The following is a 21,568-nucleotide window of genomic DNA, read 5'->3' on the forward strand; positions in this document are numbered from 1 at the left end:
ACCCTTGCCCTCAGCTTCTGGGAGGTAATCTCTTAGCCCTTGAAATGTCATGTCTGATAGGAGTATTTTTGTTTGCCTGGGGGCCTTGGGTCAACTGATAGTCTAACAATGTTATTTAGAATTGGGATTTTGGCCACATCAACAATGTGATTTAGGGTGGGGGCTCTGAGTTACGTGGTATCAGCTCATCTTCTGAGAAGACTGGAGAAGGGGATCAGCCAGAGAGGCAGTGATGGAGCCCCAACAAAATCTTTAGAAGCTTGGGTGTGCTTTCCTGCTTGGCAATACTCCGTGAATATTGTCACATATTTATGCTGAAAAGTAACATTGTCTTGACTCCACAGGGATAGGAAAACTGAAGCTCCCTGTTTGGTACTTTCTTATACTCTGCCCTGTGAGTTTTTCTGGTGGATTATCGAAACTAAGGGTGTTATTTGGGACCCCTGGACTTTCAATTGGTGTCAGAAGGGAGGGTTGTCTTGTGTGAACTGTTCCCCTTAACTTCACAGTTGCTCTAACCTTAATATGGTAGAAATTTCCCTGTCTTCTGAAACTTAGTTCAAACATTTCCTTCTTTGGTAGAGATTTCTAATGTTCATCCATATCTAGTTCTCCTGCCCTTCTGAGTTCATAGGACTTTTACAGTTTTCTGTTCCCTTGAAGTTGGATGAAGCCATGTGATCAGTTCTGGCTAGAGAATTTAACTGTAAGTGAGAAACAATCTAGGGCTCTCTTTCCAGCTGTGGTGATTATGGAAATGTCTTGAGATGGAGGTGTAGTAAGGCAGAAGCAGCACAGATTGTGTACTATCACATGGGTGATAGCTGCCCCAGAGAGTCACGTGGACTCACAGCAGGATTTGTATGAGTAAGAAATAAACTCTGGTATGTTAAAGCCATTAAGATTTGGGGAAATATCTGTTACTGCAGCACAACTAAACTTATCCTGATTGCAAAGATCTTCCTCAATCACAATTAACCACTCCATTTTTTGAGTGCTTCCAGGCCCACATCCATCCTTGTTATGGTCCATGCTTATATGTTCTCACTAAATCCTGAGTGACTGTAGATATTTTATTTTAGTCATCTTCTCGTGTACCTGGCCCAGATTACGTATTCAGGATATGCAAGTTGAATCTAATTCAGCTGGTTGGCAGCATGGCTGTTGTGGAGATGGACATAAACTTGCCTAAAAATCTGCCTTAAATGATGCACTGGTGAGCTAAACAGAAATAATAGAGGCTTCTGAAAAACACAGGGCCACTCTGTGGCCATGTACCATTCCTTTTTTCCTCTACCCCAACTATATGAGAAAACAGTGTCCATGTGACACTCATGGCCTACTAGAGAAGGAATTCACAGTTCAAGAGAGAAATGGGAGAGATGGAATCAGAATAGAGTGCTTCCAGGGAACATGGATTTTACATCCAAACACCCCCTCTAACTGTGTTGCAAACCCAGATGGTCTAATCTACCTATGGCCAGGCTGAACTGTTGCCTTGCAGGTGGTTGGACTTGGTGGAATGCTGAGGTCTCATTTTGTTATCTTGGGCCTGGTAGGTAAAGGCCCAGGCAAGCAAGATCTACCTCACCAGTCCTGTATCCTATTCAGGACAGAAGTCTCTGGGAGCCAGGGGTAAGCAGGTCATCATAAATAAGGAAATCCCAAAGGGTCCAAAAGTTAAGTGGGCCAAGCAGCAGAGTGGTGGTCTCTGTGACTGAAACACTGAAGTAAGCCAAAGACCACAACAGAGACCTTAGGCCTCCTCCCCCTTGCTCTTGGTACTAGAGACAAAAGGACCTATGGTTGTAGTCACCTGTTGGAAGCCTAGATTAGAAAACTTAAGAGACAGGGCTCTCAAGGAGATTATAGAGAGTGACACATTCATGTGCTAGTATCAACCCATTCCATATTCTTGCTCCCAACCCCCCTCAACCCATGCTGCACCCAGGAACTCTCTGAGAGTAAGCAACTCTGAGATCAGTTTGAAGGGGGTTGGGAGATGGGTGAAGAATAAGCATTTTATTAAGGTCAGTGTTTATTTCTTCTGGAGAAAGGCAAGTTAAGTAGTATCAGAACATACAATCTATTGTGTCTCTAATGGGCAGCATAAGACACCACATGGGAGCCTTGTGGGCAGTCAGGAGCATGTATGTGCAGGAGACACTATGATGAAAGAAACAGTAAGGTCACTCCATCCACTTTGGGGGACGGATAAAGAATATGTCTACCTCTGAGGAGACAGGACTGGAAGCATTAGGAAAGAACTGGAGGTGGGGGATTCCTAAGTGATATGGATTCTGGTTAGGTCCAAAAAGCAGCTTTTAAGCTCACGTGAGAGTACACAGGGCAGGTACTGGACTTACAGCTGCAAGGAAAAGGAGCGAGGTCAGGAATGGGCCTTCAAGTCTTGTGAAAGAGCCAAGTGACATGAAGGACAGTCCCACCCATGAAGACATTTGAAGCACCCCTGGTTACAGGATCAAACTTGATTCTTGTGACCCACTCTTCCAGAAAAGACATGGGAGGCCACAGACAGACCATGGCAAGCCTGGCAATAGAACAGCAGGGCTGGCAGGCCAAGACTAGGCTGGTGTAAGCTGTCCCTGCCAGGCAAATTCCCTTTATTTTGCAACTGGTAAAACACACACACAAACACACACACAAAATGGCATGAGAGCTATGCCTGGAGGTGTCTTTTTACTTCTTTTATTGAACTCCATAAATATTTTCATAAGGCTTTGTGTCATTACAACATCATATTTTTTTAAACATTTTTTTTAAATACACAACTTTGACACTTGTTTGACAGGGTCAAACAGTCAGATAGAAGAAATGAAATAATAAACTGGCAAGTGCAGAGCAGCAGGGGTAATCAAAATCACTGTTGCCCATCCATCCACCCCAGCCCACCCCATCCCCAAAGCACTAAAAGATCACTATTTGGCTTCACACTAGAATTGTTAGAACTCTCTTGTTGCTGTCCTTATAAATCCTTTAGAGATATACACATAGAAGGGACGAGAGGGAGAGAGAGAAAGAGGAGGTGGATTTCTGGGTTAGGACCATCCCACAAGAGGGTCCATAGAATATATTAGCAAAGCCTTTTTGAGCAAATCCAGGCCTCATTGAGTTGAGGAAGGGGTATCTCTGGGCCATGCAGAAACAGAGATTTACAGAGTTCTTAGGGATAGCATTGCTGTGGGAATACAGAATAGGCTTGGATCCTGAGCCCAGGTAATGGGGTTCCCCTTGGGGCTGTTGGCCACTGGTCTGCTTTTCTGCCATAGGCTGGGGGAATATTCCAAGCAATGGTGAACAGATTTCTTGTTGTTTTCATAAGTTATTGGCATCTGATGAGGCCAGTGGGTTGGGTGGATAAGAGGTGGGTGGAAAGAGGTGATAATTCCTGATCCTGGAGCTCTGGGCACAGTCCCAGGGGAGCAGGAAGTGGGAGTGTGAGGGAGCTTGGCCAAGAGAAGTTGTAGGTCCAGGGACCTGTCCATGCATCCCCTCTTGGTGTGCCCCCAGGCCCTGGAGAAACAAGTCAAGGTCAAGCCTAGTGGGAAGGAATTGAAAGTAGGAAAATAATGTACACTCAAGGGAGGCCTACACAGCCAGACATTCTGTTTGCCAGGGAATCCATTTTAGCTTAGGCACTGGGTACCAGGTTCCTTGTTAAGTGGGCTTAAGTAGCTGGGTCAGGTGCTGAGCAATTGTGGCCAGTCCCGAGCCCTGGCCCTCTGCCCAGCTCACACTTATCCTTGGCTTACTCCTCAAGTCTCATTTGGGTGTGGTGGAATGGGAGCTTAAACAGCTTGTAATTTGATTCCCATAGAGGAAAAATTCCCAGGCTGGGCAGGGCCTGGTCTGGGTCAGGAGGCGTAAGAGCCAGAGCCAGCTATGCTGTGTCCCATGCAGCCATGGCTGCTGCTCATTAAGCTGAGGTCCTTTCATGATGAAGTCTTCTCCCACAGGGTCCAGGATAGACTCACAATCTCCAGATTCCTCACTAGAATGGCTCTCCATAGTAGGGCCCATCCTTACTCCTTTGTACTCCATTCTCCTTGCTGTTCAAGGTCTATCTACCTGAGGGGCTATGTGGAGAGGAGGAATAGGGAGTACCCATAGGGAGTCTGTCTCTTTGTGTGGAAAGTTAGTTTTTCCTAAGTGTAAAGCCTACCAAAAATGAGCCTGAGGGTAGCATCTCTGCCTCAGATCATTTCTCCACAGGGAAAAGTCCCCTGGGCTCCTCGCTTGCTTACTTCAAATGTTGTGGGATGGGAGAATGTTGGAAACAGGGCAGTCTTTGAGTGCCAGAAGCGCTTTAACTATGCTCATACCAGCAACCCTCCTGTGCAGGGGAGAGCAGGAGAAAGAAGGAAGACAGGAAGAGGGGAAGGAAGGAGCCATGGAAGATTATCCATGCAATCGGCTAACAATGGGGGAAGTTTCACATAAGTTAGGAACTGTAAGTACATATCTTGGGCTGAGGTTGTCTCTTTCCATGCCCATCTTTGTTCTTTCCTATAAGAGGTTACTATCAGCCTTTGATTCTGTCCAGGTCAATAATTTGAATACAGTTGAAGATCTTGGTCAGGTGGGCTCTGTCTTGACCTCTTACAGACTCCAGCAATGCTGCCTAAACAATCTGCCAATGGGGAGCAGGTACAACCAGGCCCCTGATTGCAGTGGGGAGTCCTACCCTAAACCTACTTGGTACTGGAGGCAGTTGAATCCCTCCTCCAGGAGGCAGAGTCTCAGCCTCTTTACTTCTAGTTCAGATTTTTTAGGTTAGGGGAGGGACAAGCCTAGAAGAAACACCATAACCAAAGTGGCATGAAGAAGAGAAAAACTGACCCAAACTAAACCCCAGATACAAAACTAGCATGACCCAGCAGTGCTGCAACATGGGAACCCCCAGTGCTAGCAGAAGAAACAGCCCAAATGCAGAATGCTCCCTGAACAGAAGTCCTCTCCAGCATCATTACTCTGACATTCCCTTGCTTCTGTTTAGTTTCGATCTCTCTACAACACCTAAAACACAGTGAAAGCAATAGAAATATTGAGCAGTTATGTCACAGGGCACAACAGAGCATGTCCAGACTGGCATGACTGAGGACAGAAGATGCAGGGAAAAGGCTATTTGGGGCAACTGCAGGGCTGCAGAAACATTCGCAGATGATCAGTTGAGGGAGTGGAGGAAGGGGATCCTCCCCTTACCCAGTGAAAAGGAAAAGGAAAAAAAGAAATTCAAAACTCTCAAACTCCACCACATCAAATTAAATTCAAAAGTCATCAGCATCAGTATCATCAGGAAACTAAAAAACAATACAAACACATCTATGTTAATAATGACAAGTCAATGAATCACTCACAGGAGAGCAAAAAGATTATCTCAACAAGAAAAGGAACAAATAGAAATGTCATTTTCTGAAAGTAAAGGGGAGGGGCACAGGGTAAGAATGGAAAACTTTTAAAGAAGGGATCATGTGTTTGGAATTCATTGGTACTTCTTCCTACCAACTACAGATTTTACTTCCCCAAAACAACAGAAAACATTTTTGGTCCTTCTGCATGTGTGTGTGTGTGTGTGTGTGTGTGTGTGTGTGTGTGTGTGTGTGTGTACACTCAAGGTCCTGTGTGCGTGGGTGTATGTGTGTGTGTATGCGTGTGTGTGTGTATATGTGTATATATATATATATAAATTTCAACAGTGCTTCTCCGAAAAAAGGTCCATCTATAAATATAATTTTATTTACTTTATTTTAAAATTATCTGCCTCCCTGTTGGTATTATTTTTTGAAGGGGGTTAACCTGCTGAAGTTTTGCCAGAATGGTGACTGGCTGCGCTTGGGTTCGGTGAACTCAAAGACCTGCGACTGAGCGATGCCATCAGGGACCAGGTACTGGCCCTGGTTTAACGGGTCCTGCGGTGGTGGGTAGGAAGGAGGAACTGAGCGAGCAGAGGTGACACCTAGAGTAGACGGGAGATCAAAGGGAAATGGTATAAATTAAGTAGCAAGGGGCTTCTCAAAGCACCTAGTGCCCACTTTTAATCCTTATCTCTATTCAGAACAGAATAGGCTGAGGCACACAGCATATGATTCAGAATGCAAGGATGATCTCTCTGCTGCTCCCAAATACCTTTTTCATCTGCTGGTCAGTGTCTGAAATTTCAACATTATAGCTTCTCTGTTTGCCTTTGTTTGACGACTTGATCCCATTACCCTGGAAGTAGTATCATATTAAGCCATCATATAACATATTAAGACATTCACACTTCGGTGGGAAGGAACCACTTCTTTTCTAAAAGCCAGTATTTTGTTGTTTTGTTTTTGTTCTTGTTATTGTTTTCCAGCTTTATTGAGATGTAACTGACATACAATATTGTGTAAGTTTAAGTTATGCAATGTGATGATTCATTATACATATATATTGTGAAATAATTACCACAATAAGGTTAGTTAGCACATCCATCACCTCACACAATTACCTTAAGTATACAATAGAGTATTGTTAACTATATTAACCATACTGTACATTATATCTCCAGAACTATTTCATCATATAACTAGAAGTTTGTGCCCTTTGACCAACATTGCCCCACTTTCCCCAACCCCAACCCCTGGCAACCATTAATCTACTTTCTGTTTCTATAATTTTGCCTTTCTCAGATTGCATATATAAGTGACATATTGTATTTGTATTTTCCTGTCTGACACTTCACACAGCATAACTCCCTAAAGACCATCCATATTTCCATAAATGGCAGGATTTCCTTCTTTTTATGGTTGAATAGTATTCCACAGTGTGTATGTGTGTGTGTGTGTGTGTGTGTGTGTGTGTGTGTGTTTATTGGGTGTATGGTTTATAAAAAGGTTCTCCCATTGCATAGGTAGCCTTTTCATTTTGTTGATTGTCTTTCTTTTGCTGTGCAGAAGCTTTCTAAATTGATGTAGTCCCACTTGCTTATTTTTGTTTCTCTGGCTTGTGCTTTAGGTGTCATATTCAAAAACTCATTGCCAAGATCAATGTTGAGGAGTATTTTCCCTGTTTTCTTCTAGGAGTTTTATAGATATGGGTCTTACACTTAAGTCTTTAATCCGTTTTGAGTTAATTTTTATGAGTGGTGTAATATAGGGGTCCAATACAGTCCTTTGCATGTAAACATCCAATTTTCCCAATACCATTAATAAAAGAGACTATCTTTCCCACACTGAATATTCTTGGCCTCCTGACAAATATTAGTTGACCATAAGTGTGGGTTTATAATTGGGCTCTTGATTCTGTTCCATTGATCTATATGCTGGTTTTTATGTTAGTACCATACTTTTCTGATTACTATAGCTTTGTAATATAGTTTGAAATTGGGATACATGATTGCCCCCAGCTTTGCTCTTCTTTATCAGAATTGCTTTGGTAAATTGGGGTCTTTTGTGGTTCCATATGAATTTTAGGAGTGTTTTCTCTCCTTCTATGAAAAATGCCATGGAATTTGAGATAAGGATTACAGCAAGTATAAAGATGGCTTTGTATAGTAAGGACATTTTCACAATATTAATTCTTGTCATTCATGAATATGGGATATCTTTCCATTTATTTGTGTCTTCTTCAATTTCTTTCATAAATGTCTAATAGATTTCAATGTGCAGATCTTTAACCTTCTTGGTTAAACCTATTCCTAAGTATTTTACTATTTTGTGCTATTGCAAAGGGGATTGTGTCCTTAATTTCTCTTTTGGATGTTTGTTGTTAGTGAAACACAACTGATTTCTGTACACTGATTTTGTATCCTGAAACATTACTGAATTTCTTTATTATTCTAATATTATTATTTCTTGGGATAGTCTTTAGAGTTTTCTATGTATGAAATCATATCATCTGTAAACAGAGACAGTTTGACTTCTCCCTTTCTGACTTTAATTGCTTTTTATTGCCTGACTGCTCTGGCTAGGACTTCAAGAGCTATGCTGAATAGGGGTGGTGAGGTTTAGAATCCTTGTCTTATTCCTGAACTTAGAGGAAAAGCTTTCAAACTTTCACCTCTGAATATTATGTTATTAGTGGTGAGCTTGTCATAAAAAGCATTGATTATATTGAAATATGTTCTTTGTATACCCAATTTATTGAGAATTTTTATCACGAAAGATGTTGAATTTTGTAAAATGCTTTTTCTGCATCTATTGAGGTAATCATGTGATTTTTATCTTTCATTCTATAAATGTGGTGTGTCACATTTATTGATTTGCATATGTAGACCATGCTTGCATCCTAGAGATGAATCCCACTTGATGATGATGCATGATCCTTTTATGCGCTGTTGAATTTGGTTTGCTAGTATTTTGTTGAGAATTTTTACATCTATATTCATCAAGGATATCTAGTAGTATCTTTATCCAGCTTTGGTATTGGGGTAATGTTAGCCTCATAAAATGAGTTTGGGAGTGTTCCTTTTAGGTTTTTGACTAGTTTGAGAAGGATTGGTGTTAATTCTTTTTTAAATGTTTCATGGAATTCACCAGTGAAACCATCTATCTGTTCCTGGGCTTTTCTTTGTTGGGAGGTTTGACTACTGATTCAACCTTCTCACTTGTTATTTGTCTGCTCAGATTTTGTATTTTTCCCTAATTTGAGACATAATAGACATATTACATTGTATAAGATTAAGGTGTACAACATAATGATTTGATATATGTATATACTGCAAAAAGATAAGCACATTAAGGTCACTTAACATCCATCACTTCACATAGTTACACGTTTTTTCTTTTGATGAGAACTTTTACAATCTACTCTCTTAGCAACTTTCAAATACACAATACAGTTTTGCTAACTATAATCTTCATGCTGTATGTTACTTCCTCAACCTCATTTATTTTATAACTGAAAGTTTGTACCTTTTGACCACATTCACCTATTTCCCCTACCCAACACCACTCGCATGTGGCAAACACCAATCTCTTCTCTGTTTCTACAAGTTCAGTTTTATTAGATTCCCCATATAAGTGAGATCATACAGTATTTGTCTTTCTTTGTCTGAATAATTTCATTTAGCATAACGCCTTCCAGGTTAGTCCATGATGTGGAAAAGACAAGATTTCCCTCTTTTTACAGCTGAATAATATTCCATTGTGTATGTGTTTGTATATATTTATTTTATCCATTTATCTGTCAAAGGACACTTAGGTTATTTCTATGTCTTGGCTATTATGAATAATGCAGTAACAAACATGGGGTACAGATACCTCTTCAAGATAGTTATTTCTTTTCTTTAGATATATACCCAGAACTGGAATTGAATTATATGGTAGCTCTATTTTTAATTTTTTTACAAACCTCCATACTGTTTTCCATAGCAGCTGTACCAACTTACATTCCTACCAACAGTATAAAAGGGTCTCTTTTCTCTACATCCTTCCCAGCACTTGCCAGCACTTGTCTTTTGATAACAGCCTTTCTGAAAGGTGTGAGGTAATATCTCATTGTGGTTTTGATTTGCATTTCCTGATGATTAATGATGCTGAGGTACTTTTCGTGTACCTGTTGGCTATTGGAATATTTTCTTTGGAAAATGTCTACTTAGGTCTTTTGCTTATTTTTTAAAAATTAATTTTTATTGGAATATAGTTGATTTACAATATTGTGTGAGTTTCTGCTGTATAGTAAAGTGAATCAGTTAAACATATACATATATCTGCTCTTTTTTAGATTATTTTCCCATAAACATCATTACAGAGTATTGAGCAGAGTTCCCTGTACTATACAGTAGGTTCTTATTAGTTATTTATTTTATATATAGTAGTGTGTATATGTCAATCCCAATCTCCCAATTTATCCCTCTCTCCCTTTCCACTTTGGTAACCATAAGTTTGTTTTCTATATCTGTGACTCTATTTTTGTTTTGTAAATAAGTTCATTTGTACCATTTTTTAGATTACACATATAAGCAATACCATATGATATATGACTTACTCTGACTTACTTCACTCAGTATGACAATCACTAGGTCCATCCATGTAGCTGCAAATAGCATTATTTTGTTCTTTTTTATGGCTGAGTAATATCCCATTGTATATATGTACCACATCTTCTTTATCCATTCATCCATTGATGAACATTTAGGTTGCTTCCATGTCCTGGCTATTGTAAATAGCACTGCGATGAACATTGGGGTGAATGTTTCTTTTTTTTTTAACATCTTTATTGGAGTATAATTGCTTTACAATGGTGTGTTAGTTTCAGCTTTATAACAAAGTGAATCAGCTATACGTAAACATATATCCCCATGTCTCCTCCCTCTTGCGTCTCCCCCCCACCTCCCTACTAACAAATGTAAAATAGATAGCTAGTGGGAAGCAGCTGCATAGCACAGGGAGATCAGCTCGGTGCTTCACGTATCTTTTTGATTTATGGTTTTCTCTGGATATATGCTTAGGAGAGGGATTGCTGGATCATATGGTAGCTCTATTTTTAGTTTTTTAAAGAACCTCCATACTGTTCTCCAGAGCAGCTGTACCAATTTACATTCCCACCAACAGTGTGGAAGGATTCCCTTTACTCCACACCCTCTCCAGCATTTGTTTGTAGACTTTATGATGATGGCCATTCTGACCGGTCTGTGGTGATACCTCATTATAGTTTTGATTTGCATTTCTCTAATAATTAGCAATGTTGAGCATCTTCTCATGTGATTTTGGCCATCTATATGTCTTCTTTGGAGGAATGTCTATTAGATCTTCTGCCCACTTTTTGATTGGGTTGTTTGTTTGTTTATTTTTTTTGATATTGAGCTGCATGAGCTGTTTGTATATTTGGAGATTAATCCCTTGTCAGTTGCTTCATTTGCAGATATTTTCTCCCATTCTGTGGGTTGTCTTTTTTTTTTTATGGTTTCCCTTGCTGTGCAAAAGCTTTTAAGTTTAATTGGTCCCATTTGTTTATTTTTGTTTTTATTTTCAGTACTCTAGGAGGTGGATCCAAAAAGATATTGCTGCAACTTATGTCAAAGAATGTTGTGCCTATGTTTTCCTCAAAGAGTTTTATAGTATCTGGTCTTACATTTAGGTCATTAATCCACTTTGAGTTTATTTTTGTGTGTGGTGTTAGAGAATGTTCTAGTTTCATTCTTGTACATGTAGCTGTCCAGTTTTCCCAGCACCATTCATTGAAGAGACTGTCTTTTTGTCCACTGTATTTCCTTGCCTCCTTTGTCATAGATTAATTGACCATAGGTGCATGGGTTTATTTCTTGGCTTTCTATTCTGTTCCACTGATCTATATTTCTATTTTTGTGCCACTACCATACATTTTTGGAAATGATTTTTTAAATTTTTGTTTTATATTGGAGTTGATTAATAATTTTGTGTTAGTTTCAGGTGTACAGCAGAGTGATTCAGTTATACACACAGATGTATCTATTCTTTTTCAGATTCATTTCCCATTTAGGTTATTACAGAGTACTGATCAGATTTCCCTGAGCTATACAGTAGGTCTTTTTGATAACTGTAGCTTTGTAGTATAGTCTGAAGTCAGGGAGCCTGATACCTCCAGCTCCATTTTTCTTTCTCAGGATTACTTTGGCTATACAGTCTTTTGTTTCCATATAAATTAAAAAAAAATTGTTCTGATTCTGTGAAAAATGCTATTGGTAATTTAATAGGGATTGCATTGAATCTGTAGATTGCCTTGGGTAGTGTAGTCATTTTGACAATATTGGTTCTTCCAAACCAAGAACATGGTATATCTTTCCATCTGTGTCACCTTCAATTTCTTTCATCAGAGTCTTATAGTTTTCAGAGTACAGGTCTTCTGCCTTGTTAGGTAGGTTTATTCCTAGGTATTTTATTCTTTTTGATGTGATGGTAAATGGGATTGTTTCCTTATTTTCTTTCTGATTTTTTCTGTTAGTGTGATTTCTGAGTGTTAATTTTGTATCCTGCAACTTTACCAAATTCATTGACACACTCTAGTAGTTTTCTGGTAACATCTTCAGGATCATCAATGTACAGTATCATGTCATCTGCAAACAGTGACAGTTTTACTTCTTTTCCAGTTTGGATTGCACTCATTTCTTTTTCTTCTCTGGTTGCTGTGGCTAGGACTCCCAGAACTTGAATAAAAGTGGTGAGAGTGGACATCCTTTTCTTCTTCCTGATCTTAGAGGAAATGCCTTCAGCTTTTTACCATTGAGTGTGATGCTAGCTGTGGGTTTGTTGTATATGGCCTTTATTATGTTGAGGTAGGTTCCATCTATGCCCACTTTCTGGACAGCTTTTATCATAAATGGGTGTTGGAAATGTAAAAAGCCTTTTCTGCATCTATTGAGATAATCATATATTTGTTATACTTTTTAATTTGTTAATGTGGTATATCAGTGACTAATTTGGGGATAACGAAAAATCCTTGTATCCCTGGGATAAATCCCACTTGATTGTAGTGTTTGATCCTTTTAATGTATTGTTGGATTTGGTTTGCTAGTATTTTGTTGAGGAGTTTTCCATCTATGTTCTTCAGTGATATTGGCCTGTAATTTTCTTTTTTTGTGGTATCTGTGTCTGGTTTTGGTATTAGGGTGATGGTGGCCTCGTAGAATGAGTTAGGGAGTGTCTCCCTCTGCTATATTTTGGAAGAGCTTGAGAAGGATAGGTGTTAACTCCTCTCTAAAGGTTTGACAGAATTTGCCTGTGAAGCCATCTGATACTGGACTTTTGTTTGTGTGAAGTTTTTAAAATAAGTTTCAATTTCAGTACTTGTGATTGTTCTATTCATATTTTCTATTTCTTCCTGGTTCAGTCTTGGGAGATTTTACCTTCCTAAGGATTTGTCCATTTCTTCTAGACTGTCCATTTTATTGGCATATAGTTGCTTGTAGTAGTCTCTTATGATCCTTTGTATTTCTGTGTTGTCCGACGTAACTTCTTTTTCATTTCTAATTTTAGTGATCTGAGCCCTATCCCTTTTTTTCTTGATGGGGTTGACTTAAAGTTTATCAATGTTGTTTATCTTTTCAAAGAACCAGCTTTTAGTTTCACTGTCTTTTCTCTTGTTTTCGTCATCTCTATTTCATTTGTTTCTGTTCTGATGTTTATGATTTATTTCCTCGTATTAACTTTGGGTTTTGTTTGTTCTTATTTCTCTAGTTGCTTACGGTGTAAGTTTTTGTTGTTTATTTGTGATTTTTCTTGGTTCCTGAGGTAAGACTGCATTGCTCCAAACTTCACTCTTAGAACTGCTTTTGCTGTGTCCCATAAGTTTTGGATCATCATGTTTTCATTTTCGTCTGTCTCTAGGTATTTTTGAATTTCCTCTTTGATTTCTTCAGTGATCCATTTGTTGTTCAGTAACATATTGTTAGCCTCCAGGTGTTTGTGTTTTTTGCATTTTTTTTCATGTAGTTGATTCCTAATCTCAACATTGCAGTTGGAGTGCTGGCTTGATATAATTTCAATTTTCTTAAATATAATGAGGCTTACTGTATGGTACACCATGTTATCTATCCTGGAAAATGTTCTATGTGCACTTGAGAAGAATGTGCATCTTCTCCTTTTAAATGGAATATTCTATAAATATCAATTAAGTCCATTTGTCTAATGTGTCATTTAAGCTTTTGTTTCCTTATTGATTTTCTGTCTGAATGATCTGTCAATTGATGAAAATGGGGTGTTAAAGTGTCCCAATATTATTGTGTTACTGTCAATTTCTCATTTTATGGCTGTAAGAATTTGCCTTATATATTGAGGTGCTCCTATGTTGGGTGTATAAATATTTACAATTGTTATATCTTCTTCTTGGATTGATGTTTTGCTCATTATGTGGTGTCCTTCTTTGTCTCTTGTAACAGTCTTTATGTCAAAGTCTATTTTGTCTGATATGAGTATCACTACTCCAGCTTTCTTTTGATTTCCATTTGCATGGAATACCTTTTTCCATCACCTCATTTTCAGTCTGTATGTGTCTCTAGATTTGATGTGGGTCTCTTGTAGACAGCATATATGTGTCTTTTTTTTTTAATTCGGATATAGTTGTTTTACAATGTCATGTTAGTTTCTACTGCACAGCGAAGTGGAGTTCCCTTTGCTATACAGCAGGTTCTTGATAGTTTTCTATTTTATACATATTAGTATATATATGTCAATCTCATTCTCCCAATTCATGTGACCACCATCTCCCCTTGGTGTCCATACATCTGTTCTCTACATCTGTGTCTCTATTTCTGCCTTGCAAACTGGTTCATCTGTACTATTTTTCTAGATTCCACATATATGTGTTAACATACGATATTTGTTTTTCTCTTTCTGACATACTTCAGTCTGTATGACAGTCTCTAGGTCCATCCATGTCTCTACAAATGACCCAATTTTGTTTCTTTTTATGACTGAGTAATATTCCATTGTATATATATACCACATCTTCTGCTTCTTTTTTAAATCAATTCAGCCAGTCTATGGCTTTTTGTTTGAGCATTTAATCCATTTACCTTTAAGATAATTACTGATCTGTATGTTCTTATTGCTATTTTGTTAATTGTTTTGGATTAGTTTCTGTAGTTCTTTTTCTTCCCTTTTTGTTCTCTTCTCTTGTGATTTGATGACTACCTTTAGTGTTGTGTTTGGATTGCTTTTTCTTTTTTGTGTGTGTATCTGTTCTAGATTTTTGCTTTCCGCTTACCATGAGGTTTTGATATAACAGACTACATATATACAAGATTTTTAAAAGTTGCTGGTCTCCTAATTTCAAATGGATTTCCAAAATCCTGCATTTGTACGCTCCTCTTCTCACTATTGCTGTTTTTGTTATCATATTTTGTGTGGATGCTTGCCTACCTTTACTGTATGATTGCCTTTACTGTTGCACTTTCCCATTCATAATTTTCTTGTTTCTAGTTGTGGTCTTTTCTTTTCCATCTAGAGAATATCCCTTAGCATTCGTTGGTTTGGTGGTGGTGAATTTTCTTAGCTTTTGTTTGTAAAGCATTTGCTTTTTCCATGGAATCTGAATGAGAGCCTTGCTGGGTAGAGTATTCTTGGTTGTGTTTTTTCCCTTTCATGGCTTTAGATATATCGTGCCACTCCCTTTGGGGCTGCAGAGCTACTGCTGAACAATCAGCTGATAACTTTATGGAAATTCCCTTGTGTGTTATTTGTTGCTTTTCCTTTGTTGCTTTTAATATTTTCTCTGCCTTAATTTTTTGTCAATTTGATTAATATGTGCCTCAGTATGTTCCTCCTTGGGTTTATCCTGTATGGGACTCTCTGCACTTCCTGGCCTTGAGTGGGTGTTTCCTTTCCCATGTTAGGGAAGTTTTTGGCTATTATCTCTTTAAATATTTTCTCAGGCCCTTTCTCTCTCTCTTCTCCTTCTGGGACCCCTATAATGCAAATGTTTGTGCATTTTATGTTGTCCCAGAAGTCTCTGAGACTGTCCTCATTTCTTTTCATTCTTTTTTCTTTATTCTGTTTTGCAGCAGCAATTTCCCCCAATCTGTCTTCCAGCTCACTTATTCGTTCTTCTGCCTCACTTTTTCTATTGATTCCTTCTAGTGCATTTTTCATTGCAGTTATTGTATTGTTTAATCTTTGTTTGTTCTTTAAAGCTTCTAGTGCTTTATTAAACATTTCTTGTATCCTACTGGTCTGTGCTCCATTCTTTTTCTGACATCTTGAATCATCTTTACTGTCATTACTCTGGATTATTTTTCAGATAGGTTGCCTATCTCCACTTCACTTAGCTGTTCTTCTGGGGTTTTATCTTGTTCTTTCGTCTGGAACATATTTCTCTGCCATCTCATTTTGTCTAGATTTCTGTCTTTGTGGTCTCCGTTCCTCACACTGCAGGACTGTAGATTTTCTTGCTTCTGGTGTCTGCACTTTGCTGGGTGAGGTGGGTCCAGAGGCTTGTACAGGCTCCCTGGTGGGAGAGACTGGTGTCTGCCCACTGGTGGGTGGAGCTAGATCTTGTCCCTCTGGGGGTAAGGCCATGGCAAGAGGTGTGTTTATAGGTGGTTGTTGGCTCAGGACGACTTTAGGCAGCCTGTCTGCTGATGGGTGGGGCTGTGTTTCCACCATGTTCATTGTTTGGTCTGAGGCCTCCAAGTGCTGGATCCTACAGGCTGTTGTCCAGGTCTTGGTGTCAATATGATGACCTCTGGGAGAGCTCATGCTGATCAATATTCTTTGGAGCCCCCACCACCAGTGCCCTTGTCCCCACAGTGACCCACAGCCGACCCCTGCCTCCCTAAGATACTCTTCAAGACCCGCAGGAAGGTCTGGGCCAGGATCCTATGGAGTCACTGTTTTGCCCTGGGTCCCAGTGCACGTGAAACCTTGTGTGCTCCCTCCAAGGGTGTAGTCTGTTTCCCCCAGTCCTGTGGAACTCCTAGACTCAAGCCCACTGGTCTTCAAAGCCAAATGCTTTGTGGGCTCCTCTTCCCATTGTCAGACCCCCAGGCTGGGGAGACTGACGTGGGGCTCAGAACTCTCACTCCTGTAGGAGAACCTCTGTAATATAATAATTTTCCAGTTTGTGGGTTGCCCACTTGGTGGGTATAGGATTTGATTATATTGCAGAAGCACCCCTCCTACCATCTCATTGTGGCTTTCTCTTTGTCTTTGGGTGTAGAGTACATATTTTGGTAGGTTGGGGTCTTTTTTATCGATGGTTGTTCAGCAGTTAGTTTTGATTTTGTTGTTTTTGTGAGAGGAGGTAAGCTCAAGTTCTTCTACTCTGCCATCTTGTCTCCTGCCCCTGTCATACTTTCTTCTTCACGTTTTTGTGTTACTAATTAGCATCCTTTCATTTCAGCTTGAAGAACTTTCAGCATTTATTGTAAGACAAGTCTAGTGGTGATTAACTCTTTCATCTTTTTTTTTTTTTTTTTGGTCAGGGGAATTCTTTTTCTCTCCTTTATTTCTGAAGACAACTTTTCTGGGTACAGCATTCTTGGTTGGGTGTTATTTTCTTTCAGTACTTTGAATATATCATTCCACTCTCTCCTTGCCTGCTAGGTTTCTGTTGAGAAATCTGCTGATAGCCTTATGCAGGTTCCCATGCATATGAGAATCGTTTTTTCTCTTGCTGCTTTTAACCTTCTCTTTTTGTCTTTGATTTTAGACAGCTTTATTATAATGTATCTTAGAGAAGACCATTTTGGGTTGAATTGTTTGGAGACCAGTGAGCCACATGAACTTAAATATCAAAATATCTACCCAGAATTGGGAAGTTCTAGTCATTATTTATTTAAATGATCTTTCTTCCCCTTTCTCCCTCTCTTCTCCTTCTGGGACTCCAATATTTTGTAGATTGTTAATCTTAATTTTATCCTATAAGTCACACAGGCATACTTCACTCTTTTTCATTCTTTTTTTTTTCCTACTCTGACTAGTCAATTTCAAATGAGCTTTCTTTGACTTCACAGACACTTTCTGCTGGCTCATCATGTCTGCTATTGATGCTCTCTATTGTATTTTTCATTTCATACATTGTATTCTTCAGCTCTATAATTTGTTTGGTTCTTTTTATGATTTCTACTCTGTTAAATTTCTTATTTTGTTCATGATGTTTTCCTGATTTTGTTGAATTGTTTCTCTTGTAGCTCACTGAGCTTCCTTAAAACAACTATTTTAAATTGTTTATCATGCAAATCACAGATCTTCTGGTCTTTTTGTGTCAGCTTCTGGAAATTATTGCATTCCATTGATGATGTCTTGTTTCCTTGATTTTTCATATTCCTTCTAGTCTTGTGTTGCTGTCACCTCCTCCAGTTTTTATTGACTGGCCTCTTCTATACATCCAATCATAGATTATTTGGTCTGGAACTTCTCCACTGGACTCCCAGACTTTTACAAAAACACTCTCATCTGTTGGTGAAAATCTGTGTTCTTTAGGGAGATGACAGTAGAAAACTATTTTGTCATTTTGATGATGTCGTCAGTTTTCAAAGGTGGTAAGTGTCAAAAATACAAGGGTTCCAGAGGCCAAACAATTATATGTAGATATTAGGGAGGGAGTTTGGGGAGTGCTCATTTTAATTTTTTAATTAAGCTTTTTATTTTGAGATCATTGTAGATTCACATGCAGTTGTAAGAGAAAATATAGAGATATACCTTGCACCCTTTACTCAATTTCTCCAATGATAGCATTTTGCAAAACTATATTACAATATTACAGCTAGGATATTAACATTGTTACAGGATACAGTCAAGAGACAGAACATTTCTATCATCACAAGGATTACTCGTGTTACTCTTTTATAACCACACTCACTTCTTTCCTTTCCCTACTCCCTCCTTAACCCCTGGCAACCACTAATATGTTCACTATTTCCAAATTATATCATCTGAAGAATGTTATATAAATGGAGTTATACCATATGTAACCTTTGGATATTGGCTTTTCTCAGTCAGCATGAATCCTTAGAAATTCTCCCAAGTTGGTTTATGTACCAATAGTTGGCTCCTTTTTATTGATGTGTTATATTCCATGGTATAGATGTACCAGAATTTGCTTAATTACACCCATTGAAAGACATCTACATTGTTTCTAGTTTGGGCTATTATGAAAAAGCTGCTATGGGTGTTTGTTTAGAAGTTTTTAAGTGACAATAAGTTTTTGTTTCTCTGGGATAAATGCCCAGATGTGTCATTGCTGGGTCATTTGGTAGTTGTATGTTTTATGTCTTAAGAAACTACCAAGCTATTACATAAAATAGTGGCTGTACTGTTTTACATTCTCACCAGCAAGGTATGAATGATTCTGTTTCCATGTACCCTTGTTAACATTTGGTGTTTTCACAATTTTTTTCTATTTTAGCCTTTGTAATAGATATGTAGTGATATCTCATTGTGGTTTTAATTTGCATATTTCCAATGATTAATGATGTTGAACATCTTTTCATGTGTTTAACTGATATCCATATATCCTCTTCAGTGAATTATCTGTCTTTTGCCCATTTTCTAATTGGAGTGTGTAGTTTTGTTTGTTTGTTTGTTTTTACTATTGAGTTTTAAAAAATTTGTTCATTTATTTATTTATTTTTGGCTGTGTTGGGTCTTCGTTTCTGTGCGAGGGCTTTCTCCAGTTGCGGCGAGTGGGGGCCACTCTTCATCGCAGTGCACAGGCCTCTCACTGTTGCAGCCTCTCTTGTTGCAGGGCACAAGCTCCAGACGTGCAGGCTCAGTAGTTGTGGCTCATGGGACTAGTTGCTCTGCAGCATGTGGGATCTTCCCAGACCAGGGCTCAAGCCCATGTCCCCTGCATTGGCATGCAGATTCTCAACCACTGCGCCACCAGGGAAGCCCTTACTATTGAGTTTTTAGAGTTCTTTATATATTCTAGATACCAATGTTTTGTCAGATACATGGTTTGCAAATATCTTTCCTAGCCTGTAGCTTGTTTTTTCATCCTCTTTACATGGTCTTTCACGGGGCAAAATTTTCTATTTTGATGAGGTTGATTTTATCAATTTTTTATTTTATAGTTCAAGCTTTTGGTGTCAGTTCTAAGAACTTCTTTACCTAGACCTAAATCCTGATGATTTTCTCCTACTGTTTTCTAAATTTTTTGCAGCTTTAAATTTAAGTTCATTATCTATTTTGAGTTAATTTTTATAGGGTGTGAAATTAGGTTGAGATTATTTTTACTTTTGGCCTGTGGAAGCCCAGTTGCTTCAGTGCCATTTGTTTAAAAGGCATTCTTCCTCCACTGAATTGCTTTTGTACCTTTGTGAAAAATCACTTGGGCATATTTGTGTAGGTCTGTTTTTGGTTTCTCTATTCTGTTCCATTGATCTAACATGTCTACCCCTCTACCAACACCAAACTGTCTTGGTTATTGTAGCTATATAATTAGTTTTGAAATCAGGGTAGACTTATTATTCAAACTTTATTCTATTTCAAGTTTATTTTAGTTATTCTGGGGTACTCATTTGATTTTGACCTGGCCCTAAAGCCTCTGGAGATGGGGACTGTACTCATGGCCCTAGGGAGCTCCATGATGACAAACTGAAATGGGTTGATGGACCAGGAATTAGCAACCAACTCCCAAGAAGTTATATATCAATTCTTAAAAACAATGCAGTGTAAAAAGCAAATGTAAAGTGAAAAGGCCTCCCTTGGAGCTAGGCTCTGTCCTCTTTGCTTTTCTTCCAGCCAGGCTTCCCCTCCTCCAGAAGAGTAGTAGTAAGGTCCCATGGCATTACAGATTGTGTTGGAATCTGTATTAAATCTGAATTAGAGAAATCCTAACAACAATGCTCCCCATCATTTCCAGGAAGGGGTTATTGGAAGGATTAAGAAAGCTGGCTTTCTCAGGTATCTGAGAGAACTCCCTTCTTGCTCTTCCTATGTATATGATAAAACTATTGAACTACTAAGCTGTACAATCACTTCTACATGTGTAGTGCCCTTGAGTCTCAAAATATATCAGTCACCACAGCCCTGGACTAGGAGAGCCTTGAAAACTCGAAATAGAAATAAGGGAATCAATTTTTAGGAATTCTGTGAAGTTTGAGACTAGATAAGTTTCTTTGAAGACTTCAGGATTTCTATTAAACATGGAAAGCAGTTTAGGTGAACCATTGCTTAAATATTGGGAGACAAGAAAGGACCTGCAAGGGATAGCCTTGAGACAAGGCAGAGAAGGAACCTGACACAAAGGTTTGGTATGAGTGAGTAGGACTGTTTTCTAGTTCGTTGCTTTGTGCATGTTCCTCTGCTTTATGGTTTCTCAGTGAAAAGATAAGCCAGTCTCAGATAGACTTGAGGGAACTTGGGCTGAGGTAAAGGAACACCATCCCATCATGAAGGTCAGTGTGGTAGGGACAGTGGAGGAATTCAGAGTGAGAGAAGCTCAGGAGGTGAGAGCCTCCAGGAGACAGAGGTGGGCCACTAGGACAGTAACCCCTTTGTAGCCTGAGGACTGTCCAGGTGGCTGGGGCTCATATCTCTAAGGAAGAAGCACATTCTCTCAAAGGATTCTCCTATTCATACAGATCATAGACTTACTGTTATTAACTCCAGATTACTTTCTAAACTGTCATGTTTTCACCCCTAAGAAGTTAGGGGTGGTTGCCTTTAGTTCCCTATCTAAAGCGAATCATATTTCCATGATGAGGGAAAGTTCCAATGAGGGCCTCCCAAGAGTAAGAAGCAACAAACAGAAGGAAGGCCATGTCTAGCCAAAGGCCCAAGCTAGGTGCACTCCTCAATTGGAAATCAGATCTTCACAGGCACTCAGCCTCCTCAATGAAAAGGAACCTCATTAGGAATAATTAAGGGTGCTTTATGTGGCTGCTAGAATCTCAGGCAACTTGAATCTGATCATTTTATATGGTGACTCATTCTGAACCAAAGAGCCCTTTAAAAGAGCACAAGGGAGGACCTAGGGAAAGTGAAGTCTCATTAAGATTGCCTACCCTGGGGACAATGATAGTGGCTGTCAGTAATAGAAAGAGCTGTCAGTAATTGAGGTAAGACAAAAAAGTGAGCTGTTCTTTCCCATTATGGAGGATCATCAGAACCCTGAGATGGAGAAGAGAGAGCAGAGGACTTGGAGTCAAGCTGACTTAAGT

The 21,568-nt window shown here is 39.0% G+C and overlaps 1 protein-coding gene across 1 annotated transcript in view; it reads right to left on the bottom strand.

The window, feature by feature from the left end:
- Positions 1-5,636: 5,636 nt before the first annotated feature.
- ARHGEF9 (Cdc42 guanine nucleotide exchange factor 9) overlaps positions 5,637-21,568 on the bottom strand; it is a 176,299-nt gene continuing 160,367 nt past the window's right edge. Inside the window, exon 7 of the mRNA XM_036839278.1 lies at positions 5,637-5,977. Coding sequence (XP_036695173.1) covers positions 5,796-5,977 — 182 coding nt within the window. The 3' untranslated portion in view covers positions 5,637-5,795. The remainder of the gene's footprint in view (positions 5,978-21,568) is intronic.

Source organism: Balaenoptera musculus, chromosome X, assembly GCF_009873245.2.
Source record: "Balaenoptera musculus isolate JJ_BM4_2016_0621 chromosome X, mBalMus1.pri.v3, whole genome shotgun sequence".
NCBI classification, from domain to species: domain Eukaryota; kingdom Metazoa; phylum Chordata; class Mammalia; order Artiodactyla; family Balaenopteridae; genus Balaenoptera; species Balaenoptera musculus.